Source organism: Rhodamnia argentea, chromosome 9, assembly GCF_020921035.1.
Source record: "Rhodamnia argentea isolate NSW1041297 chromosome 9, ASM2092103v1, whole genome shotgun sequence".
NCBI lineage: Eukaryota > Viridiplantae > Streptophyta > Magnoliopsida > Myrtales > Myrtaceae > Rhodamnia > Rhodamnia argentea.
In genome coordinates, this window is record NC_063158.1 from 20,598,473 (window position 1) to 20,625,106 (window position 26,634).

The 26,634-nt window shown below is 39.2% G+C and overlaps 2 protein-coding genes across 2 annotated transcripts; both read left to right on the forward strand.

Moving 5' to 3' along the window:
• The first annotated feature begins 393 nt into the window (after positions 1–393).
• On the forward strand, positions 394–1,525 carry LOC115753023. Its single transcript, XM_030691493.2, has one exon. The coding sequence runs from the start codon at positions 709–711 to the stop codon at positions 1,138–1,140; it is 432 nt and encodes a 143-aa protein (XP_030547353.1). The 5' UTR covers positions 394–708; the 3' UTR covers positions 1,141–1,525.
• A 14,608-nt stretch (positions 1,526–16,133) lies between these two features.
• LOC115753015 lies at positions 16,134–16,562 on the forward strand. Its single transcript, XM_030691482.1, has one exon. It carries the CDS (start codon positions 16,134–16,136, stop codon positions 16,560–16,562), a length of 429 nt encoding a protein of 142 aa, XP_030547342.1.
• Positions 16,563–26,634: the final 10,072 nt, after the last annotated feature.

The window sequence follows — 26,634 nt, forward strand, 5'->3', positions numbered from 1 at the left end:
AAACAACTCCAAGATACATCCTGGATGTAATTACTTCTTTTTTGTCCAACGCAAAAACACATGATAATGAAAGCTAATGAATTTATTAGCATTCATACCATGCAATGCATTTCATATTCCAAAATTCATTACCATGAAGCACAAGAAGCCGCAATTAAAGCCATATCCCAATTTTTTGCTCGATTTTTTTTTAAATACACAATCGTGTACTCTTTTCTGTATACAGCCTATATATACCACTGTCGATTTGGATAGGTGATCAAATATTTGAACCATACCTATCCAATTAACTTGCAATGAAGATAGGTTACATACGAAAGAAAGTTCGCAAATCATGTATCATATAAGGGTGAACTGTTTCATTTAGGCAGCCGACTTAGAGAGAGAAAGGAAGGCAAAGAAAAGAAAACCCCGCACTCAAGAGCTTGTAGAGAGAGAAACCAAGAAAAAGGGAAAAGATACATGAGACCACACTCAATCCCCCCCTCTTACATTTGACAAAACATCATAAAGCAATCACAAAGTGTACTCACTACGGTTTAAGATTCTCTAAATTCATTCACCTCTCTCGCTCTCTCTCTCTCCTCCACCACCTCCTATAAATCCCTCCCATTCCCACCCTTCACCATTAATACATCCTTCTCAAAACCTCCACCTCTGTACCTTGTTCATATCATCACACTTGCCATCTCTCGTTCCTCAATCTTCATGGATTTCGAGTTTCAAGAATCCGACGTAGTATTCACCGATCAAGATCAGGCAACCCCGGATCGGAGCAGCGACGAGGACAACGAACGGGACTACTCCAGTTTCTGCCATACAATGGTGATGCCGATCCACGACAACAACTCGTGGGTGCGTGGCAGATCGAAGAAGAAGAAGGCCAAGAAGAAGAGAAGGACGAATTCGCCGCCGGTCGATATCCCGGAAACTTTTGTCCGGTCCCCTGAATCTGACTATGCTTTTGAGGAGGGGGACGACGAAGGGGTGGTCGTGCCACCGCACTTGATCATCGGGCGGCGTATGGCCGCAAGGATGGCGTCCTCGGTGTGCTTCAGCCATGGGAGGTTGCTTAAGGGGAGATATTTGAGCGAAGTGCGGAATTCAATTCTTAGAATGACGGGCTTTTTGGAGTCGTGAGAAGGTCTCTTTTGCAGACTTTATTATTGTTACCCGAGCACACAAAAAAGGCAAAAAACAAGGGAAGGAAAATGTCAAGAAAATGAAAATGTCCTTCTCTGTTTTCCCATCTCCATTTTCTTGATGTCTTCTCAGTTTCTTTTCAGAATTTCATTCATTGCAATGGAATGGAGCACTCTGGATTCAAAATCGGAATTGAGTAAAACGGGGGCTCTTGTGCAATTCATTTTACTTCCTTAAAAATTCATGTACAGACAGCTTGTTGCATTAATGGTGGGTTTAATGTGTGTTGTCTGAAAACCCTATCTGAACATCTGTTATCTGAGGGAGGGATTTCCTTCATTGTATATCTTAATTACAATTGTACAAACAGTATGGTTCAAGGTATTGCCCGTCTTTACAAAGAACCAAAAAAAAAAAAAAAAGGTATTGGGAGGTCATGGGGATTTTTAGTTTTAAATAGAAATCACTGATATTATATGTATAAAAAAGAGGATTTTCTTCATTGTATGTCCAAATAAATTCCGGATGTTTCGGGGTTGCTACCCGTATGTGGTTTGGAAGATTGCTCCATTCACCTAAGCAAAGTTGACGGTACTCAACGATATAAATATTATTAGATTAACCGGAATGATTTTGTCGTTTAATCTTATCTAAGGGAAAAATTAATGGGATCATGTGGCACGTGTCATTTCACATCGTTGAAAGAATTAAAAAAATCATAGTTACTAGAACCATTCGTTTTCATGAGATTGTTGATAAGCATAGCGAGGAAAGTAACTAAGAGACGACAAGATTCTTGGACGCTTCGGGTTATATGATTGCCTGGTTCATTATTACGTTTGGTCTTGTCCAGATTTGGATGCTTGTGATTGTCATATTCATGTTGAACTTGTAAGTGCATTAATATTTGTATTGTGTCTGTTAAGTGTACGGGTCCACCGTCATGAGTAAGAACAAAGTTGGGCATGACAATTAGATGACCCGTATTGTATGGGTGATCGGTTTCAGACCGGGTAGATTTCAGATCAAGAATTTGAGACCTACACTGTGAATGTTTGTCTTCGGGTTTTGGAACCAAGAACTAAACTTGACTCTCTAGAATAGATCCGGAACTGAACAGCCGATTCTAAAGTTCATAACTAGTTCCTTTTCGGTACCATCCTTTTTTGTGAATCAAACATGTTTATTTTGTGCTGAAATTTCCCATAAGACAAATATACATAAGACCAAGCAGAAAGTGATAAATTGGAAAGTGTTTCAAAAAAACTTAGAATTTATTTTGAATTGGGTCAAAATCAGTTCTACCCAAGAACCAAACCAATCTATATGTGAATCGGTGCTTGAAACAATCGGGTAAGATCGGTTCAGTATGGTTCCAAGTTCCCGGCTTAAATCGGCCCAATTGCTTTCCTTACCTTTTTGTAACGACTTAGGCTGCGTTTGGTTCGGCTTTGAAAATGGCCTTGGAGAAATGCAAATACCTTTAGGCTTTAGCAAAAGGGGCTTTTTGCGGAAATACAAATGGCATTTGGTAAAAAATCCTTTGAAAAGCAACTTTGGGTTGAGTAGTATTTAACCAAAAAAAAAAATTGCAAAGGGCTTTGGCTACATTATTTCTTATTCTCCAAATATATTTTTATTAAAGAAAAAATCAAACCCTTTGCAAGTTCTAGCGAAGAGCTTAGGCCACCGGCGAGTCAAATCTAGCAATAGAGGCCATCGGCAGCCTAGGGTTGTGTGACCCTCGACAAAGGTCTCGCAACTCCAGGCAGCCACGGCCACCTAAGGTTTTGCGACCCTCGATGAAGGTCGCATGATCCGAGTAGCCTTTGCCTGGGGTTGCGCTACCGCAGGCAACCATCCCCTTGGATTGTGGGATCTTAAGGGGCCATTGTCTAAGTTCGCAAGCCTTTAGGCAGCCATCGCTTGGGTGGCGTGAGCCAAGCGGCCCTTGTCGAGGTCATGCCACATCCGGCGACGATTGCCTGGATCATGCGACCGCACCGGTCCCTTGCCGGCAAAATCTAGCCTTGTCGGTCCTCACCTACCACCCTCGCTCAAGAAGATGTGCAGTACACTAGGATTTCATTTTTTAAAAGGGGGTAAAATTAGGTTTTTAGTAAGACTTTGAGTGCAAAACTGACAACTCACTAATTTTAATTAATGGGTCCTTCAATATTCCGAAAATACTCAAAACTAAATGATGGTCTCTGCCAAGATTGAGCTTTTAGTCTTCCCAAAGCCGCCTTTCACCTTAAAGCCCTCTAAGAATCGTTGCCAAACACCCCAAATTTTCTCTAATGGGTTTTCAAAATGCTGAACTAAATGCACCTTTGGCAATGAAACATCTAACATGTTGAAATTTTTTTGGAATCTAGGAAGGGTGACGTCTTCCAATTGCACGCATTATAGAACAATTACCAATTGCTCAAGATATATTGATAATTAAAGATTTTAAGTGAATTCTACAAAATTAAGAGGAGGCAAATTACCGGTCAATCATCTCTCTCTAAGTTTAATTTTCACACAAATATACGGCTTGAATGCATGCCAAATACTCAGAGAATTAAAAGCCAATTGATTCCGATTATACAATAATTTCGGGATACATACATTTGTAAAATTAGGACAAGCAGTACAAAAATCCATTTTCATTTTTGTTTACGAAAGGAAATTTTATCAAACATATGAAGTCTAATTCCTCATACATTACCCACATAATTGACCCCATTATTTTAGGGTTTTCTCAAGGTAGATGGACTGGGGGCCCCACATCGCGCGTAGATCAATGACCAGCACACGAGGCCACGTGTTTGCACACGACTTACATCCTAATGACGACCGACCACGTGTCCAATGTTGTACGAGAGGGGACCGTATAAGTTAACGTCAAGCTCATGCACTGGCTTACGCGGACGACACCGCAGCCCAGAAGATTCTTCAGAACCAAATATTATACCGATCAGCCCCGTAATATAATAAAATAAGGATTTTTACGTGTTCTATATTAATATTTAGGGTTTCAAAGTGTCCATTTTTCATTTGTTAACTTCTATTTTGGGAGAGAGAATGCGTGTGCATTTATCTGTTTTTAAATTATAATAATTGCTTTCGCAGATGAGGAAGCAACAAGGAGAGAGGGACATATGAGAACGGGGAAAAAGAAGGAGAGAGAAGAAAGTCAACTGGTTTAAGCCCTGTTTTGGGCGTGTGAATGTGTTATAGTTCGTGACCCGTTCATATCCAAAGACTTGAGAGAAGTAAGATTTATAATGAGTTTGAAAGCGAGTGGTTGGTTGTTGGGGTGCAAATGGATTGGCATGATGAATGCTAGTTCTTTGGGGAACTTGTCAATTTCAATTTGGTTGGTAAGACATATAAGAAGAGATAAGATGGAGTTTTTTTTTTTCTCCCTTGTTCCTCCCTGGTGGTTGCCCTTCTTGATGGCTGGTAACAGGCAAGGGCCAGCGGGGGTCGGCCTTGCCAGCATCAGGCGAAGGTCCTCGATGTATGAATAGATTTTGGTAGCATCACAGATTTTTGATGACTGTGTTAATAACAGCATGTGATGGGCCACAAATAGTTGAAGGAGTGAACCCCACAGTAATTTTCAATTATTTGTTATCTACTTTTTGTCACTCACAGTATGTTGTCAATCTTAAAGTAGAAAAAAAAAAAAAAACTGTCTTATAAGCATATTCCTATATGAATGCGATCAGTCGTTCCTCATTGACAATGGAGTAGTTGGGATCATGCTCAATACGGAATTGTTCAAATATTCATGATTTGTGTATTCAAAGAAGTAGCTCTCATTTTTATTTTTATTTTCTCAATAGAGAAAAGGACTAATCAAACAAAGGGATAACATCTTGAATAACCATATAACTATGCGGTTGAATGGAGAAACAATTCATTTCTCAGATGAATTGAAGCTGATGATGAGTCCAAAAATTTATTTATTTTTTTCGTTAATCATAGATGAAATAATATCTAATATTTCAGTATGCGAATTTGTACGTGTAGAAACCAAACAAACCCAAGGAGTGAAACGTGGACCCAAAAATACCAGTAAATAAACTATTCTCTTCGGAATCATTCTTCCACGTGGCTTGTAACCTATATTGGGTTATAGTTCTATAATAATCTGTACGCAGAAGGGATGTCACTCTCAAATTATTTATCTAACTTTGCACTTTTCCTATTGGACAAGACAAAGTTGGCATTTTCTTGTGGACCCAAGTTTTCAAGTGGCCAAATTATTCTTTGAAATTAGGGTTTGATAGGGTCGGCTTTGCTGTCACGAGAAATGATGAAGAATCATTTCATGCACACAGATAAGCAAGCTCTTAGGCTTCCACATGACATCTACACGGGGTATATTGAAAAAGCAAATGAGGAAATTACCAAAATAAAATAGTAAATTCTTTCAATTCAGTCATAAATCTTTTAATTTGATAATTTTTTTTTTGTCGGATATGGTCCTAAATCTTTTTATAATTTGTCAATTTTGACTAAAAATTGTTGACGTGATTATAAGTCGTCTTACATGGCATGACTGACATTGACTTGGACATTTTTAATTATATTTTAAAAAAATTTGATCTATTTTGATTTTTTTTTTGTTTACTTTTTTTATTTCTTTGTGGTCGACGATAGTCTCCGGTGACCCTCGCCAGCAACCGGGATGCTTACGAGGCCCTTGCTAGGCCAAATATGAGTGAGGGCCGCCTTACTCGTGGCGGGTGGGCTTGGCCGATTGCGGAACAGGGCACAAAGGCCCACACCCAAGTTTGTCGATGGATGACTTGTTTGTGGCCGATGGGGCTGCGAAGGCTCTCGCCCGGATATGGTGACGGTTGCCAATGACTCTCGCTCGCCAATGGAAAAAAAGTAAAGAAAAAAAAAGAAAAAAATAATAATTCAATAAATGTGGACGTCAGAACTTGCCGTGCTACATAGAACGACCGACATCAGCATTAGCGATTTTAGGTCAAAATTGGCCGGAATGACTCAATTGGCCAATTGTCAGAAGGTTTATGACTCAATTAACAAAATTGAAAGGTTTACGACTGAATTGACACATGTGCAATAGGTTTAAGACTTTTTTTACTATTTTTCCAAAGCTTATGAATATACAGCTTGGAAACTTATGTGCGATATATTAAAATTAATCGGCAAAATTGGTAGTTAAATGATATTTAACCGTGTCATTGACAGCTAGTTGGCCAGTAGTAGTCTGTCCCCACAGAATTTAGTGCTCAATTTTACATCTTTTCGTTAGTTGATTTAGGATTTTATGATTTGATGCGTTACTTGTTTATTTGTCTTATTTTAGCGATTATAATGGAACATTCGATATTTTAGTTTGATCTTTTTGGTGGCCAGCAAATCAGATCAGATTGTATTAGATTATAGATAGCATTTTTTGTAAAATTTTTCTAGTTCGTATAACTATGTAGTTGTTTCTTATAGTTTGAATTTTTTTCTCTTTAGGCTTTTACTTATGAAAATTGCTTCGTAGTTCATGCAACGATAACATATCCTTAAAATTAATGAAATGTTGAGACATTCTCTTTGTTGCGCTTCGTGTGCTTCAGGCATGTATTCACGAGTTTGAGGCCCCGTTCGGTTCAACATTTTGAAGGACGGCCAAATTGTCAATTTTTTTGGATAGTTTTGGGGAAATGTAATTGCATTTCCAAATGCCTTTCGCCCAAGGTCTGGAGGTGCTTTGCAATGTTGTGTTTCTAGAATGCAAATAGACATTTTTTTTCTTGCGATTTAACTCTCACTATAGTATTGACCCAAAAAAAAAAAAAAAAACTCTCACTAGAGTTCCATAATTACAAAAATCCGAGCCTTTCCGGTGAGGCTTCGGCCGCCGGCAAGTGGACAACAACATGCCGCCAACCTCACTTTAGGTCGACCTCAGGCGAGGCCTAGATCTCACAACTCACGACGGCTGCTTGGGGTCGCCTAAGCCGCGCGACTCAGGCCTCACCCGAGGTTTCACGACCTCAGGCCGCCTTGCTTGAGATCATGCAACCTCAGGCGATTGACGCTAAAATCCTTTCTCAGTCTTGTCCCTTCTGTGTTCTTTCTCGTTGGCGATATTCGAGTTCAAAGCCTTCGATTTCCTCACAATCTCCGATCGTCCGTTTTGATGTCCTTCTCATTGTGGCCTCATTAATCCCGAGGCTCTCGATCTCCTGGCGGCCCTTCGCCAAATCGAGCGAGAACCCTTGGCAGCCCAGGTGAGGGCAAGGCCAGCTTGATGTTAGCCACCTCCGCCAGCCATCGACGAGGTTCGGCTGAGGAAAAATGAAAAAAAAAGGGAATAAGAGAAAAGAAGGAAAACATGAGGAAAGAAAGGAAAAATAAAAATAAAAATCAATAAAAAAATTAAAATATGTATTAATATTATTGAAAAATGGCCACATCAGCGCCAACCGTGCCACGTAGGATAACCGGCATTCAAGTCAACGGTTTTCAGTCAAAATTGGCCATATGGACTCAATTTGCAAAATGGAAAACTGTTTAGTACTTAATTAGCAAAAGTGCTATAGTTCTAAGACTTTTTGAACGATTTCCTCTGATTCCTCCACATCTCCTTTATCACCTCAATTCCCACTTCCTTTTAATTTTGCCTAAGCTGGATCATTAGAATACTTAATAACACCGATCTCCTCTCTTCAAGTCTTAATCAAAAATAGAAAATTTCATTCCAGCACCAATGCTTCACAATGCACTCAAAGCAACCGGAGAATACAAGACCAAACCCCATTGGCACCAAGCTGTAGCTTTTCGTACTCCGATGGCATCCCAGTTCATGCGCAGTTTCAGGCTCATAAAGTCATAATCAAGGGTTGATTAAGCAACATGATTAGAGCCAGAACGTCCCAACGATTAACATAATTCAAGTTGAACCGTTCAATATCGAACCAAATGGTTGTCTTTCTTCTGTTACCCTATACACTGCGCACACCGAATCTTTGTAGGTTTGAAAACCCTCACCCTTGTAAATTTAACGTCTTTGCACCCAGAAAGGCACCAACGTTTTCAACGCGAGGCCTCGACAGATGCATTTAAGCTTCTGCTCTAAGTTAAGCAGTAAAAATTAACGGTCGTCTTTTTTATTTTATTTTTTGAGTTATTTTGAAACAATGACGAAGGAAGAGTTGAATGAGTAGGAGAATGGTTTTTTTCCTTTTTAAAGTTGAGAAGTCCATGTGGACTTAATTTTTTAAAATAATTTCACTTTATATTAAAAGTTTAATTATAAATTCCATGTATTAATTTTGGCAATATCTCGCTGGAGACACTTAAATTATCATTTTTTTCTCCCATTTGTCACTTAAGTGATCCGATTGAAAATCTTGATATTAAAGTGAGCGTCGTACATAATTTTTCGCACATTCTGGTATTCTTCTCCCGTTTATTAAGTTTTCAGTGATCTAGCTTAGGCAAAATTAGAAGGAAGTGGGACTTGTGGATATCAAAGGAGATGCGGAGGAAATCAATAAAGATGTTGACCATTTCCATGGGCAGTGTAGGTAGGCAGTGTCGCGAAGAACACGGGAGAGGGCTTCATTTTAATACTTAAATCTTTAATTACATCCGGGGATAGTTATTAAGTCAATATTTGGTCGAAACAACTAATTTAGTTTTACCTCATAATGTGAGGTGACGAGACGGTCATTTCAGAATTGCCATCGACATAGGTAGTTGTGTAGAATTTTGAGTCATAACATAGCTGCCGTAGGCGTAATATAAATGACAAACTTGTCACATTAGTAGAAGTGAAAAGGTTCCTGAATGAGAGTACCACGTTACTGTTCCAAAGTCTCTGTCGTGAACTCCTCCTATTTTCAGCCGGGGGAGCTCACAAGTCTCCTAAGCCGATAAGGCTCTCCATCTCCTTTATAAGGAAGCAAACTGACAAATTCTAGCTCCTGGGGAAAGCTAGGCTTGAAAGAGAGAGAATCTTGTGGAGAGAATGATGAGCGATGAAATCCATTTATTCCCAGATATTTTACATGGCAAAATATGTTTCACAGATCAACAAACAAATTTCCAGCGGCGACATATCTCACTAATTTCATTGGTTTAGAAATCAGAGTCTTAAACTTAGGGGAAGAGGTACCAAAAAGGTCCTAAACATGTTGTATTTGCACCAATTTAGTTCTAAACATTTTAATTATATCAATTTAGCCCTAAATCATTTTACATTAGACCAATTTTGGTCGAAAATCGCTAATACGGACGACAACCATCTTATATGGCACAGCTGACGCTAATGTGGAAATATTTTTTTATATGTCATTTATTAATTTTTTTCCTTTTTCTTCTACATTATAGTTTGTAGGTGGTCGGCGAGGGCGAGGGCGAGTGCCAATGAGGCCCCCCTTGCCACCTGCGGCGAAGCCGACCCTTGCACTGAGCCCGCGAGCTTGCCCGGCTTGGGCGAGGGTCAATCTCGGTAGCCGCCGAGGGGGGCTTCTCCAACGCTCGCCCTCTCCCTGGCGAGGCTAGCCTCACCGGCCACCGGCCAATAGAAAAGGGGAAGAAAAAAGAAAAAGAATATAAAAGTATATTTATAAATATCCACATTAGAGCCGGTCGTATCGCGTAGGACGGTTAACGTCCATATTTGCGATTTCCAGCCAAAATTGATCAAATGGACTAAATTGATACCGATGTGAAAAGTTTTAGGATTAAATTGGTCAAATTGAAATGTTTAAAACTAAATTGATACCAATGCAATAAATTTATGATTTTTTTGGTATTTTCTCCTAAGTTTAGGTACACTGTTACATAAGAAACTTTTTTTTCAAATTTTTTTTTTAAGAGAATCAGATAATTATTGTACGCTTAGGCCACATTTGGTGGTTAGGATAGCTTTATCATTTTTGGTGTTTGGTTTCCGCCTATATAATTGGAGCAAATCCATAAAAGCTGGATGATAGAATACTTGATAACCCCAATCTCATCTCTTGAAGTATCTAACCAAATATAGAAATTGTATACCAGCCGTGATGCTTCACAATGCATTTAAATCAATCTGACAATGCAAGACCAAACCCCATTGGCTCCAAGCTGTAGCTTTTTCGTACTCCGACAGCAACCCAGTTCATGCCAAGCTTCAGGCTCATCAAGTCATAATCAAGGGTTGATTAAGCAACATGATTAGAGCCGCAGCATTCCAATTAATTAAGGTAAGCAAGCTGAACTGTTCACTATCGAACCAGATGGTTTGTCTTCCTTCTGTTGCACAGTACAGCGCGCGAACCGAATCTTTGTAGACTTGAAAACCCTAATCCTTGTGAAGTTGATATCTTCCATTGTAAACCATTACACCAGTGGACGAGTTCTTTGCAAGTCATTGCACCCAGAAAGGCACCAATATTTTCAACGTGAGTGCCTCGGCAGATGCATTTAAGCTTCTGCTCCAAGTTACTACGTAGAAAGATGAACGGCCGCCCATTGCTTGACTTCTTTGAAAACAATTGGACAAAAACAATCATTGAGTAAGTGGGAGAATTATCGAAAAAAGTCCTAAATCTATTACAGTGGTGTCAATTCAATCCTAATTTTTTTTATTTTATCAATTGAGTACTAAAATTTTTGTTTTTGTGCCAATTCAGTCTATACGGCCAACTTTGGCGACCTTAACCTTTGGCCGATAAGCTAAAAAGTAGGACCCACAAGGAATATTGTTGTCAAATACTAATTCAAAGAGTGCGGTAGCCAAAAATAGAGCGGAAAAAGCACGACCCTATCATACCCACTTAATAGATTATAAAATTAAAATGTGGGCCCCAATTTGTGTTTACTTTTTTTATTTTTCTTCCCTATCTCTCTCTTCTCTCTCTTTGGGTGTTCCTCACGTACATCCTCCACCACGCCTTCAACCCTAAAGGCTCTATTGGCCATGCCGTTCACTCACTTCTCCACCTCGCCACCTCGACTCGCCGTCATTGAGACCTTCTCGACTATCGTCTACTCCGCCATGAAGGGGCAACCTTTTCACCTTGAGAGCATCGTTGAGAGCATCGTGGGATTGCCCCCCCCCCCTCTCTCTCTCTCTCTCTCTCTCTCTCTCTCTCTCTCTCTCTCTCTCTCTCTCAAGTTTCTTAAGTTCATCGTCATTGGTTGGATCTTCGTCTTCAAAATGTTTAGGCACATAGTGGGCTCAAGCTACGCCTCGCCAATCATGTACGCCTTTGAGGCAGAATAAACGATGGTCGAGAAGGTCTTGATAATGGCGGGTCAAGGCCCCAAAGAGTGGCAAGATGGCGAAGCGAGGAAACAACATGGCCAATGGATCCTTGGGGTCGGAGGCGCGGTGGAGAATGTATGTGAAGACGGCAGGGAGGAGGGAAACGAGGAACACGCAAAGAGCGAGAGAAGAGAAAGATAGGGAAGAAAAAGAGAAAAAAAGAATAAAGTAAACCCAAAATGAGGCCCACGTTTGAATTTAATAATCTGTTAATGGATACGATATTCTAAAAGGTAGGGCCTACAAGGGATATTGTTATCAAAACACTAATTCAGGGAGTGTGGTAACCAAAGAGAGAGTGGAAACACCTCACGATTCCCTTAATCAACTCGATTAACTTCGACTTAGTCTTGTGAATTTTTTTTTTTTTTTTACATCTCTTGTCATCTCATCATCCCAAGTAAATTTGCAACAAGATAGTGCATAATGTGGACTGGCATTCCTATTCCTAATGCTAAAATGGTTCTTTGGTCAAAGCAAAACTAAAATGAATACTTTAAAGTTCATTTATACAAAATTAGCCTAACTACTATTGGTATCCACGTTCACGTAAAATCACAAGATTTTAAGTTTTAACATCAAATAATCCACTCATTTTTCTAAGATATGTGTACTAGAAGTTTTAAAATTTATTACGAAAATGCAGTTAAGTCCTAAAATTTTTAGAAAGTACAATCAAGTCTTAAAAGTAGTTAAATTGGTGCAATCGGGTCCTTCCGTTAACTACATCCAATCTGGCTAACGAAAAATATTGACATGAAATCTTTTAATACTTTTACTCCTATGTGGTGTTGACGTAGCTAAAACAAGAAAGATAAGTCCAAAACATCATTTTGGTCTAGTTATAATTTTTAATATATTAATTAAATAATATCATAAGAATAAACTAAAAAAATTGAAGCAAAACCAACGAGGGCCATGCAGGCCCTCGCTGACGCCCCCACCATCGGCGGAAGGGCCAGCGATGGTGGGACAAGGGTCGATCGGGGTCACCAGGCCTCGGCCAGTGGCCGGTGACCCTGGTTGACCACGGATAAGGGCCTGCAAGCCCTCCCCGGATCATGTTGATTGTTTTTAAATTGCACTTCCAAAGATGGTTTTTTTTTTTTTTTGGGCGAGGGGGGCGAGGGGCAGCGGCGACTCATTAGTTTATTTTCTAATCTAATCTGATTAATATATATTAAAAATCAATTTTGGACCAAAATGACATCATTTTGAACCGATCATTCTTGTTTTAGCCACGTAGGAGAGACAAAGTAAATAAAAAATTTCACATCAGTATTTTTTGTTAGCAGAATTGGACGGAATTAAAAGGATTTGACTATATCAATTTGACAAATTTTAGGACTTGAATGCACTCTCTGAAAATTTTTGAAACTCAACTATATTTTCTTGACAAGTTTTAAGGCCTTCAGTGATCATATCCTTTTTTTTTTTTTTTTTTAATTTCTATCATTGGCATGATAAACTAAAATTTTTTCCCGTATGAGAGAGAGAGAGAGAGAGGGGGGGGAGGGGGTTGTGGACCAACACAATGATTACATGTGCTAATTAGGGTACTTGACGTACATGACTGCAAATACTATTTCTACTTTTCTCGCACCTTTTTTTGTTTTTGGACCTTTTTCCACATGCACTTTTCTCGCACTTCTTTTTCCCCCTTTTTCCATATGCACAAAGGAGACTTTGTTGTCATCCACAGTCGAACAATTTCTAGCGTGTTAACCACTATGCATTCCTAGTATTTGATTGAGAACTTCAGGGAATATTCCCCCTTTGCTCCATGATTTCTTGAAATGGACTTGGAATGGGAGTTTTCACCGATAAAATCAAAGCCTCAAGAAAGAAAAACCGAGTCAAGAAAACGACTTTGATTATATTCCCGCTTGGCCTGAAATACCGATGGGATAAAAGTTCAAGACAGAGACCCGTGACGTCACAACACACGTGTTGCACTGCTTTCATATCTATTACGTTCTTTCCGTAAATGAATTACGATTTAAGTTTATACTTTTATAAAATCGAAAGGTTTAGGATTGAATTGACAAAAAATAAAAAATTTAGGACTGAATCGATAAAATTAAAAGATTTATAACTGAATTGATAAAAGTATAGTATGCTTATGTTTTTTTTTCTGACAATTTTTTCCTACATAGCGATTTGACGTTCATGACAGTTTCGAAATGATTATCAAGTTTTTATATATAATTCCATAGAACTATACCGTTCATTTAAACTTAGATATTAAGAAAAAGCTTCCTCTCGAGTCCGACACAACTATTGTCGTGACACTTGCTATCCCACCGCCCATTGAATGGTCGATATTGCTATCATGGATACCATCGTTAACCATTCACATTTGACTAAGATCGGGTGGATCGAAATAATTCAACGAAAGAAAGTAAAATGTTGGGGAAAAGGTGGTCAAATAGCACGAGGTGAAGGAAAGATCGGGGAGAAATTGATGATATTAAGACTTTGTTTGCCTTCGCGAAAATGTGATATTTTTTGAAAGTGTTTTTCAATATGTCATTTTTCAGAAATCAGCAGGCCCTCGGAACACATCACTCCCATGCATTGTTCAGCGTCGTCTTGGCCTTCTTCGAAAAAGCAAAATCTGGCACCGCCTTCAATACTCCGTTCATTGCCGTCTCCAAACACAGACAAGTGGGCCGAAACGGCCGCCATGACGATCAAAGAGGAGGGCATGGCAAGATGATGTGGTCTTGATCGATCTGAGGGGAAGGGCAACTGGAGGTCGAGGGGGTTCTGCAGTTTCGATTAGGGCGGATCCGGGCACGGACGCTGATTGCGAGCTGAATGATCGGACAACGGGAAAGATCGCAGGGGATTTGGCGACTCCTCGTAGAGCTGAGGTTGCGAAGGAACTGTTGAGATCGGAAGCGGGTTTGGGACAGGATAAGGGGAGAGAGAGAGAGAGAGAGAGAGAGAGAGAGAGAGAGAGAGGGAGTGAAGGGATTTTAGAGAGAGAAATTGAGAGGAGTGAGAGACGGTGGAAGAGGATGAGAGACGCTTGAGAAAGAGAGGAAAATGATTTCCGTTTCTGAAAAGTGAAAATCATTTTTCTCAATTTTAGAAGGAAATTTTCTATTGACCGATAAATATTTTCTTTGACCACACATTATTCGCCTCTCAAACGTTACAAATTGGAGAAAATGTTTTCCAGAATTTTTTTTCCCGTGAAAAAAATGGAGCCCCACTTTGTTTGCCTATGCAAAAATGTGATATTTTTTAAAAATATTTTTCAATATTTCATTTTTTAGGAAAATGGTAATACTTTTTTGAATTGAAAAATATTTATTTTATTTCGTAAGGAAAATCTAATTTGATATTTCACACCGTCATTTGACCGAAAATTACTGACATGGACGCCGCACATCCTCTGTGGTATGACTAGCTCTAATGTGGACAATTTTTGAAGTTTTTAAAAATACATGTTATATTTAATATTTATTTTTATTTTTTTTTCTTTTGCCTTCTTCCTCCATGATGACCAATCGGGGATGGCCGGGGGTGAGCTCGAGCCTCGCCGACCTCAAGCTTGTGGACCGTACTTGCGGCCGACCTTGGAGGCCCAACAATGGGTAGAGGAAAAAAGAAAAAGAAAAAGAAAAAAGGGAATTAAAATTTTTGAAAAACTAGAATATACACACTATGACGCATTTATCTCAAACTTGACACTAAAAAATTTCAAACTTGTACCTTGTGGCACATTTACCCTACGTCAAGGTTCCATCAAAGAGCATTGTTAAAAATCTACATATATCGAAGCCGGAAGGCAAACAATGTTAACATGGCACCCACGTGGCCTAAGTAAAATAAACATGGCGTTATTTTAGTTGAAAAATCACATGATGGCATCTTGGCGTAAATGCATATGTACAAGTTTGGGATTTCTTATGTCACAATAAAAAGTTTAGAGTAAATGTGTCACAATGGGCATAGTCTGGTATTTTTGATATCACAAAAAAAATTGTGGATAAATGTGTCACAATTATCTTAATTTAGAGTTTTTGCTAGCTTTTCCCCATATATCCTTTATGTAGGAAAGTACTTCAGTTTTCAACTAACTTATGCCGTACATACTCGTAGTCAAGTACTAATCATGTGCCATAATATGACAACTACTTGTATAATTAACTGGTCACTTGTTAATCAAATCAAAATCCGTAATGTAGACAAAATTTTTCTAAAAATATATCCCACGTCAACCATTAGTAGAGATGAAGATAGGTTATGCACGAAAGAAAGTAATTTTTGCCAGGTCAATTGAATAACTAAACAAGGTATGAAACCAAAACAGCCGTGAGCCGTAAGGAAGGGGGGAGCTATTTCATTTAGGCAGCCGACTTAAGAGAGAGAAAGGAAGGCAAAGAAAAGAAAACCCCGCACTCAAGAACTTGTAGAGAGAGAAACCAAGACAAAGGGAAAAGATACATGAGACCACACTCAATCCCCCCCCGCCCCCCTTACATTTGACGAAACATCATTAGCAATCACAAAGCGTACTCACTACGGTTTAAGATTCTCCAAATTCATTCACCTGTCTCTTCCTCTCTCTTCTCCCTCCACCACCGCTTATAAATCCCTCCCATTCCCACCCTTCACCATCAATACATCCTTCTCAAAACCTCCACCTCTGTCCCTTGTTCATATTATCACACTTGCCATCTCTCTTTCCTCAATCTTCATGGATATCGAGTTTCAAGAATCCGATGTAGTTTTCACCGATCAAGATCAGGCAACCCCGGATCGGAGCAGCGATGAGGACGAACGGGACTACTACAGTTTCTGCCATACAATGGTGGTGCCGATCCACGACAACAACTCGTGGGTGCGAGGCAGATCGAAGAAGAAGAAGGCCAAGAAGAAGAGAAGGACGAATTCGCCACCCGTCGATATCCCGGAAACTTTTGTCTGGTCCCCTGAATCTGACTATGCTTTTGAGGAGGGGGACGACAAAGGGGTGGTCGTGCCGCCGCACTTGATCATCGGGCAGCGCGTAGCTGCGAGGATGGCGTCCTCGGTGTGCTTCAGCCATGGGAGGTTGCTTAAGGGGAGATATTTGAGCGAAGTGCGGGATTCAATTCTTAGAATGACGGGCTTTTTGGAGTCGTGAGAAGGTCTGTTTTGGAGACTTCATTATTGTTACCCGAGCACACAAAAAAGGCAAAAAACAAGGGAAGGAAAATGTCAAGAAAATGAAAATGTCCTCTGTTTTTCCATCTCCATTTTCTTGATGTCTTCTCAGTTTCTTTTCAGAATTTCATTCATTGCAATGGAATGGAGCACTCTGGATTCAAAATCGGAATTGTGGAAATGTGGGTTCTTGTGCAATTCATTTTACTTCCTTAAAAATTTCATGTACATATAGCTTGTTGCATTAATGGCTGGTTTAATGTGTGCTGTCTGAAAACCCTACGTGAGCATATGTTATCCGGGGGAGGGATTTTCTTTATTTGTATGTCTTATAATTGTATGAACAGTATAGTTGAAGGTATTGCCGGCCTTTGGAGAGAGAAAAAAAGAAAAGGGTATTGCAGGTCATGGGGGAATTTTAATTTTGACTTGGAAATCACTAATATGTGTGCAAATAATAGTAGAAAAGTACTCGTTTTTTCTTTGTTGTCCTATAAAATTGATATATCAAGTGCTATGATACTTTGAGTGATTGCTTAAATAAATCAATCGATCATGTCTAACATCCAATTTATACGATCTGCCACGTCATTTCGCATGTCAATAATGTAATTTGGCTTGCACACTTTTTTGTAATTATTGAAAATTCCCCATCTTAAATAATAATGAATCAAATATATAGCTATAAGGGTATGTAAAATATTGGCTGAATAATTGCCGAATTTAATTGATGGTTTAACTGCGAATTAAAGAAATAATGGATGTTTCTGGGTTGCTACCTGTCCGTGTTTTGGAAGATTGCTCCATTCACCTGAGCAAAGTTGACGGCACTCAACGATATAAATATTATTAGATTAACCGGTATGATTATGTCGTTTAATCTTATCTAATGAAAAGATTAATGGGATAATGTGGCACATGTCATTTCACATCGTTGAAAGAATAAAAAAATTATAGGTAGTAGAAGCATTCGTTTTCATGAGATTGTTGATAAGCATGGCGAGGAAAGTAACTAAGAGACGACAAGATTCTTAGACGCTTCGGGTTATATGATTGCCTAGTTCATTATTACATTTGTTCATGTCCAGATTTGGATGCTTGTGATTGTCATATTCATGTTAAACTTGTAGGCGCATTAATATTTTTATTGTGTCTTTTAAGTGTACGAGTCCACGGTCATGAGTAAGAACAAAGTTGGGCATCACAATTATATGACCAAATATTGTATGGGTGATTAGTTCTAGACGGGGTAGATTTCAGATAAAGAATTTGAGACCTGCATTGTGAAAGTTTGTTTTCAAATTTTGGAACCAAGAACTAAACTTGACTCTCTAGAATCGATCTTGAACTTAACAGCAGTTCCAAAGTCTAGAACTTGCTCCTTTTTTCGGTATCATCCTTTTTTGAAAATCGAACATGTTTGTTTTGTACTGAAATTTCCCGCAAGACAAGCACACAAAAGGCCAAGCAGAAAGTGAGAAATGAGAAAGTGTTTCAAAAAAACTTAAGAATTTGTTTTGAATTGGTTCAAAATGGGTTCTTCTTGAGAACCAAATCGGTCTTTGTGTGAACAAGCCCTTGATACAGTCGGGTAAGATTGGTTTAGTCTGGTTCTCGATTCTCGGCTTGAATCGGCGCAACCGCTCACCCGACGTAGAACAGAGGGCGCACAATTTCCTTGAAAAACGCGATCGCCGGAAATCAGAGCGATTCCACCAATGCTTCGCTGTGGACCTCGAATTGCGCTTAAATTTGTTCGGTGGCATGGAAACAGGCCTCCGATTAATACACATGCTTTACCGTGACCGACGTTGTATTTTTAAGTTTCGAAGTCGTTTAGATAGGTTTGCGGACAGTTTTTCGATTTTAGGCAACTTTACGATACATCTAATCGCAATATTTGATTTGAATTCTGATTAGATTTGATTTTAAATATCTCATTTTATGTTATCTTTAATTCCAATCCTAATTCCCAAGGGAGTCCTATCTATATAAAGGACGTCTGCCCTATGTAATCAATACAATTGATTCCATAAAATTTCAATATATCCTTTGGAAAGCTTTTCCAATTATCTCTTCCTCTGCGTCATCACCTTACCCTTTTGTAACGACTTAGGCTACGTTTGGTTCAGCTTTGAAAATGGGCCTGGAGATATGCAAATGCCTTTAGCATAAGTGGCTTTTGCATAAATGCAAATGCAAATGTCATTTGGTAAAAAATCCTTTGAAAAACAACTTTGGGTTGAGTAGTGTTTAACCAAAAAAAAATTGCAAAGGGCTTTGGCTACATTATTTCTTATTCTCCAAATTTCTTTTTATAAAAAAAAAATCAAACCCTTCGCTAGTTTCAACGAAGGGCTTAGGCCCCCGGCGAGTCAAATCTAGCATCAGAGGCCATCGGCTGAGGCCACCTAGGGTTGTGCAACCCTCAACGAGGGTTACATGACCCAAGCAGCCTTTGCCTAGGGTCGCGCTACCTCAGGCGACCATCCGTTGGGATTGCGAGACCTTAAGGGGTTGTCGTCAGAGGTCGCGAGACCTTATGCAACCATCGTCTAGGTCGCGCGACCCAAGTGGCCCTCGCCGATGTAGCACCACATCAAGCGACGGTTGCTTGGATCATGCGACCTCACTGGCCCCTTGGCGGCCAGATTTGGCCTCATCGGTCCTTGCTGAGCACCCTTGCTCAAGAAGATGAGCAATACACCAGGATTTCATTTTTTTAAAAAGGGGTAAAATTTGAAGGTTTTGAGTGCAAAATAGACAACTCGCTAATTTTAATTAATGAGGTCTTCAGCATTCCGAAGATGTTGAAAACTAAATGCTGGTCTCTACTAGCATTGAGCTTCCAATCTTTCCAAAGTTAGCTTTCAACTTAAAGCCCCTTGAAAATAGTTGCCAATCACCCTAAATTTTCTATAACGAGCTTTTAAAATGCTGAACTAAATGCACCTTTGGCAATGAAACATCTAACATGTTGAGAGTTTTTGTGGAATCTGGGGAAGGTGACTTCTTCCACTTGCACGCATTATCCAACAATTACCAATTACTCAAGATATATTAATAATTAAAGTTTTAAGTGAATTCTGCAAAATTAAAATGAGGCAAATTACCAGTTAATCATCTCTCTCTAAGTTTAATTTTCACACAAATATACTATCCGAATGCATGCCAAATACTCAAAAAATTAAAAGTAAATTGGTTTCGATTATACAATAATTTCGAGATACATACAATTGAAAAATTCGGACAAGCAGTACAAAAACCCATTTTTATTCTTGTTTGTCAAAGGAAATTTTATCAAACATTTGAAGTCTAATTCCTCGTATATTATTATTATTACCCACATAATTGACCCCATTATTTTAGGTTTTTCTCAAGGTAGATGGACTGGGGGCCCCACATCGCGCGTAGATCAATGACCAGCACACGAGGCCACGTGTTGGAACAGGACTTACACCTAATTACGACCGGCCATGTGTCTAATGCTTGTACGAGAGGGGACCGGATAAGTTAACGTCAAGCTCATGCACTGGCTTACGCGGACGACATCGCGGCCCAGAAGATTCTTCAGAACCAAATATTATACCGATCAGCCCCGTAACATAATAAAATAGGGGTTTTTTACGTGTTCTATATTAATATTTAGGGTTTCAAAGTGTCAGTTTTTCATTCGTTAACTTCTATTTTGGGAGAGAGAGTGCGTGTGTTTTTGCAGATTAGGAAACAACGAGGAGAGAGTGACATGTGAATGGGGAATAAGACGAGAGAAGAAAGTCAACTGGTTTTTGCTCTGTTTTGTGCGTGGGAATGTGTTGTAGTTCATGACCCCAACCAAATCCAAAGACTCGAGAGAAGTAAGATTTATTAACGAGTTTGAAAGCAAGTGATTGGTTGTTTGGAATGCGAATGGATTGGCATGACGAATGCTAATCCTTTCGGGAACTTGTCGATTTCCATTTTGGTTGGTAAAGCATTTGAGAAAAGATGAGACCGGGTTGAGAATCGCTAGGAGGAGAAGTTTCGCCCATTAAACGTCTCAAGTTCCTTCCTTAACAAGAGATTGGAATGTCCGGCGGAGATGACCGCTAGGGTTTTCGTCCTCAGCGATCATATTTCGTATTTTCTAATTCCGTTTCGTTTCTTGGATTGAATGAAGCAACCGACCATGCCAAAAATGTTTTACACAATCCGGGTTTCCGAAGCGTATTGTGATTACTTTATATCTTTTTAAGATTTTGTCACATCGGTTATGGAAATTCTATCGTTTGTTTACTCAACTGCCGGTCTAGTTTTTAATGGGGATTTCAAACCGTGTTTGTTCATTCTTCTAGCATATGAGATCGCGTTGCCCAATACGACACATTGTAAATGATGCTCGTTAAGACATGCACAATCAAATTATAGACTATGTATGAGTGTGATCAACCATTTCTTATCGACAATGGAATAATGCCAAGTCTAATTTGAAATTGTTGAAATATTTGTAGTCTACGCTATTAGAGAAATAGCTCAAATTTTTCGGGGGCTACTTGAAGAAAGGGAGGACATCTTGAATGACCATATATAACCATGCGGTCGAATGGGAAAAAAAAAATCACCTTCCAAATGAATTGTAGCTGATGATGAGTGCAAAATTAATTTATGTACCATATATATAGTAATAGACAAAATTACTGAAAAAGTCCTAAATTTATTGTAATTGTGCTAATTCAGTTCTAAACTTTTTTATTTTTTGCTGATTTAGTTCTAATTCTTTTACAATTTTACTATTTTAGTCCATTCGGTGAATTTTGGCCAGCCGACGCTATGTGAACGCCGATCAACCGGCGACATAATTAATATTTTTTCAATTTATATTTCATCTTTCTTTCTTTTTATTTTATTTTATTTTTTTTCCTTTTCCCCTTCCCTCTTGTACCTTTGGTTGGTCGTTTGACCTCGGCGATCGACCGCAGGCGACGGCCTAGACCGAGCCTTCCCGGCCATGGCAAGGTTCAACCTCGTCGTTGTCGAGCGAGGCTAGCCTCTCCCGGCCATGGTGAGGCTCCACCTCGTCGTTGCCAAGCAAGGCAACGACGAGGTCGAGCATTGGCCTCGACAGCTGGAGGTAGAAGAGGGAAGGGGAAGAAAAAGAAAAAAAGGAAAAAATATTTAAATTATGTCGTAGGCTGGCTTGCGTTCACTTCGTTCTTGGTTTGGTGGCCAAAATTTATTGGATGGACTAAATTGGTACAATTGCAAAAGGTTTATGACTGAATCGGCAAAAGCAGTTTATGATTGTGTTGACACAATTATAATAAATATAAGATTTTTTTAGTAATTTTCCCTATAGTGACATCTAATATTTAACTTGCGTAAATGCAAATACGCGGGTGTATAGACCAAACAAACCTAAGCAATGAAACGTGGACCAAAAAATCACTAGTAAATAAACTATATTGGTCTGTAATAGTCTCCATAGAATTATTATTCCACGTGGCATGTGACCGAAATTAGGTAAAAGTTCTTTTAATCTATGCATGAAAGGGGATGTCACTCTCAAATTATTTATCTAACTTTGGCACTTTTCCCATAGGAGAAGACAAATGTGGCATTTTCGTGTGGTCCTACTTTCTATTCACCTCGTAACAAAAATATCCAGAAAAAGAAGAAGTTTTCATGAAGTTGGTTTTCTTCTGAGTCGCTTGCTTTATTCTTTGAAATTAGGGTTTTATAGGTTCGACTTTGCTGTCACGAAGATGATGAACAATCATTTCATGCACGCAGATATAACGATGGTCAACTGAGAGAGAGAGAGAGAGAGAGAGACGTGATGGTAACAGGTTCCCACAGTTTCCGCTGCTAAGTACGACTGTCATCCAACGTCGTCCTTTAATTTCGTTGAGCGAGCTCATGAGCTTCGAGATGATATCTACACCAGTCATATTCAACATGCGGTAGCTATATAATTTTTTCTTTTTATTATAAAAATTATCCACGTTAATGCTAGTCGTTGCACATACGATGATCGACACTAATTGTACCACCTCGTTAGCAATTGCCGATCAAAATTAGCCAAAAATTCTCCATTGAAAAATCATCAAAACGTTTGAAAAGTTTATGACTGAATCGCTAGTCAGGCCCGGGTGTCCCTCGCCCGAGAAAAGCAAGGCTGACAAATGGAAGAAGTGAAGAACAAAGTTAAAGAAAAATAGAAGAAAAGAAAAAAAAAAGGAGGGAAAAAATAAAAAAAAAAGTTATTTAAAATTGACCACGTCATTACCGGTCGTGTTACGTAGAATGGCCGGCGTTCACATTAGCAATTTTTAATTAAAATTGATCGAATGGACTCAATTGGTAAAATGTGAAAATTTTTATGATTCAATTGGCACAATTTAAGCTTTATGGACCCTCTCTCCCTCCCTCCACTTCTTCTTTGTTTGTTTTCATCTTCTATTTCGTCTTTTTGTTTTTCTCCTATTTGGGAGCTTTTCTTTTCCAATTTAGTCTAAATCTGGAAACTTCTCTTTCCCATTTCGGAGAAATTTTTATCCCGATCTACTTTAAATTTGAGTTTTTTATATGTATGTTTTCGGGGGTTCGCTTTCCTTGAGTTTCAATGGTAAATAAGTTTAGTTTTGAACGAGATCGGAGGAATTCTATGAAGGTTTTGCTCTCACAAGTGTCAAATCTATCATCGTTCGACCTTTTTACTCTACTCGATAATAGTGTTGGAGATGCTAAATATAAGTGTGCACCATCAAAAGACAAAACCGTAACATCGGATGGAGTTTTTGGCATGAGCTCATTACTAAAGATGGATTCGGTAATCAATCGCCGATTTTGATACAAAGAAGTCATGGGTGTGTTCTTTGAACGTATGACCTATAACCTTATCCTAATGATTTCTCTTGTTACCTTGAGCTTGTTTTATTTTGAAATTATATGGGATTTATCTTGATTTGAAGCTGTGATTTTTGAACTGAGACATTTCTCTCTTATATTTCGATTCGGGAAGTGAATTTGAAATGCTATTTCGACCAAAGAAAAAATTGACACAATTTAAAGATTTATGACTGAATTGACAAAATTAGGTTCGCGACTTTTGGACAGTGTTCTCATTGGCCGACGTACAATAGATTTGAAACTCTTTGGATAATTGCCTCGAGATGTGAAGGAATTGGCACACTGTGTCATTCATTTCCATTTGCCTAAGTATAATTACGAGGCTTTGCTGATAAATTTTCGCATTGGATTGAGTTTATGTTCCTGGTACAATTGCATCCGCGTCGTTCAATCTTGCAGGACTCGCCTTTGATAATTAATTGGTTGAACATTTGAGTCTTGACCTCCAAGTCCATTGGCTCTACCTGAAATTAGATGAACGATAAGCGATCTCATTAATCGCCTCTATGGCAGTGTCCGCCAACCGCCTACCGCCTACATCTCCACGGCATCAGCCCACTTCTCTCCTGATCGCCTCTATCATCTGTGCTCCGCCGCAACGTCGATGCATTGCCACTGGGCCTCCTTCATGTCGCCGTGGCGTCGATACCCACCTAGCGGCCGATTGCTGCGGCACCTCTCTGTTCACCGACGAAACCACTATGTGACGAACCGCGGCCGTATGCAAATCGGAAAAACGCTGTAGGGCCCTTTTGTTCCTGTATTAGTGAGCGTCTTCGGTGGGCTTACTCGGGGATTTTGAATGGGACCTCTTTACTGTTTGGGCCCATCTTAGTGCAGCCTTTGGGCCTTGTGGCCTTTTGGCATTTTGAAATTTCATGATGGCCCTTGATGCAGCTTGATTACTAATGATATTGAAGTACACAATGTATTTAGTTCGCTTATGCATCATCATATGTTCATTACTTTACGTGCGTAGGACAGCTAAAGAAAATAAAGCGAAATATTACCTTCATTTTCATTAAATTAATAGAGAAAAAAACGATTTTTCATGACTTTAAAAGCTTTTAAATTTCATATTTTTGTATCAATGCGAACTCCAAATGGATTTACGACTAAAAACAAAACAAGCGGTGGCAAGATTAAACTCCTCGAGCGTGGGATTCGCACCGCAAACCCAAAGGACGTTGCGCGAGACAGGCTCCTACCGCGTTCCAAGGAACGAACCCCGGCTTAGTCCGAAGCTTATTGGGCTCTTGTTCGAAGGAGAAGAGGAAAGCATTCGCCGTGAAGGATGGTTTGAACGGCTGGTCTGTTTGATTGAATTTTTTTTTTTTGGAGAGGAGCTCGCCCACGGGACACAGTCGGCTGAGGGAGTTGGTCAGTTCAGTATCAGGTTCCAGGCAGAGACTCTTTTTCAACCATCCTGTGCGTGCAAACTCCAACAGATAAAGAGAACATCAATTAGAAATTGAGTTCACAAGCAACGCAAAACAGTACAAATAAATAGTGCAAACAGGTCTCATTACAAGAATGTAGCATAAGAGTGTTTAAAGTAGCTATCATCTTCTGATCCCCCAACCCCCCCTCTCCAAAAAAAAAAAAAAAAAGTAGTTATCATCCTAGAAATGACCACGCTTTTTGAACTTACATTTGATCCACTCGAATTTTTCATAGAGTTCATGAAGATCTGCCTATTGTCTTCCTTTTTTTGCAAAATGAGAGAGTGCAAAATAAGTATAGCGCTCGGTCTTGCTTAATCTCGGGTATGGCACTTAACGTCTTTATGATTATAAAGATCAAACTCATTTGTGAGAGACGTCGCAGTGTTCCCGCTTTTAACAATTGAACAAATTCTCCTCGATTTGCATTGATTGGTTTGTTGTCCTAGTTAATTTCTTGAGAAAATTACAATTAAGGGCCTGAAGTGCCTTCCTTGTTTTAAATAAGGGCCTAAAATGATTATGTTTGTTTCAAATAAGGGCCTCGCCTTGCCGACCGGTTCAATATTCCGGCCGATCGGGGCATTTTTGTCAAATACAATTTTAATTTAATTTTTATATAAAGTAAATTAAAAAATTAAATTTAAAATGCTAAAAAAAAAAAGGGAACATAGGTTGCCCTACCGTTGGCGGTGGGGTGGTGACAATTGCCGTTCGACACCTCGGTGGGGGCCGACGACCCCGCCGACCCTCTTTGGCTCTGGTGAGACCCTACCGACTTTGCCACTGGTTGGCGGGGTCGCCGGCAACCTCGATGATAACCTTCACTGCCCCACCTACGGTGTGAGGCGACTTCCATACCCCGCCAACAACCTCGATGATAACCTTCACCGCCCCACCTACGGTGAGGCGACTTCCATAGCCGCCTCCCGCCTCTGTGTGTGTGTGTGTGTTTTTTTTTTTTATTTTTAATACTTTTAGAAAACTAAAAGAGGAATAAAAACAAAGAAAAAAATTTAAAAAATTTAAAAAATAAATGACGAAAAATGCCTCTTATTAATTGGTGAGAGACCTTTTTTTCTTTTTAGACTGATATGGCCACTTTAGGCCCTTATTTCAAACAATATTTACTCCATATCCTTATTTGAAATAATATCCCCTCCAGATCCTTATTTGAAATAATGAGGACACTTCATTTCCTTATTTGAAACAAAGTCCACTTCAGGCCTTTATTTGAAAAAATGAGAGCACTTCGAGCCCTTAATTGAAATTGTCCCAATTTCTTTTCTTTCTTTGCTCGAGCTTGCCTCATTGAACTCTACGCTACTCTTCTATGGTTGTTACTTTCAATTGGTTCAACAATCTTTTCCCCGAGATTACACCCTACATTATCTTCGGAAGATCCAGAATCATCACCGATATTAAATAGTGTGGCCTCAATATCCTCATCATTACATAAACCTTGTGTAGGACTTCGTGTGATACTTCCAATAGCAACCGCACATTCTATCTAACAAAACTTTGAGATCTGGACTTGTGCCTTTAGTTCCAAAATCTCTAAGCTTAGAATTGGCCTTTTACAGTAGAAAATTTTAGTGAGTTGTATAATAAAATATGGACTTTAAATAAAAAGTAAAAGAAGTGATAAATACTCAAATTTTCCTCTCCCATGATTTATCACTCGCATCAATGATTTTCTTCTTTAGATCACATCCTAATCCT

Bases quoted from the DNA above. Each gene is read 5' to 3' on its own strand.
- LOC115753023 (XM_030691493.2), top strand. From the start codon at position 709: ATGGATTTCGAGTTTCAAGAATCCGACGTAGTATTCACCGATCAAGAT.
- LOC115753015 (XM_030691482.1), top strand. From the start codon at position 16,134: ATGGATATCGAGTTTCAAGAATCCGATGTAGTTTTCACCGATCAAGAT.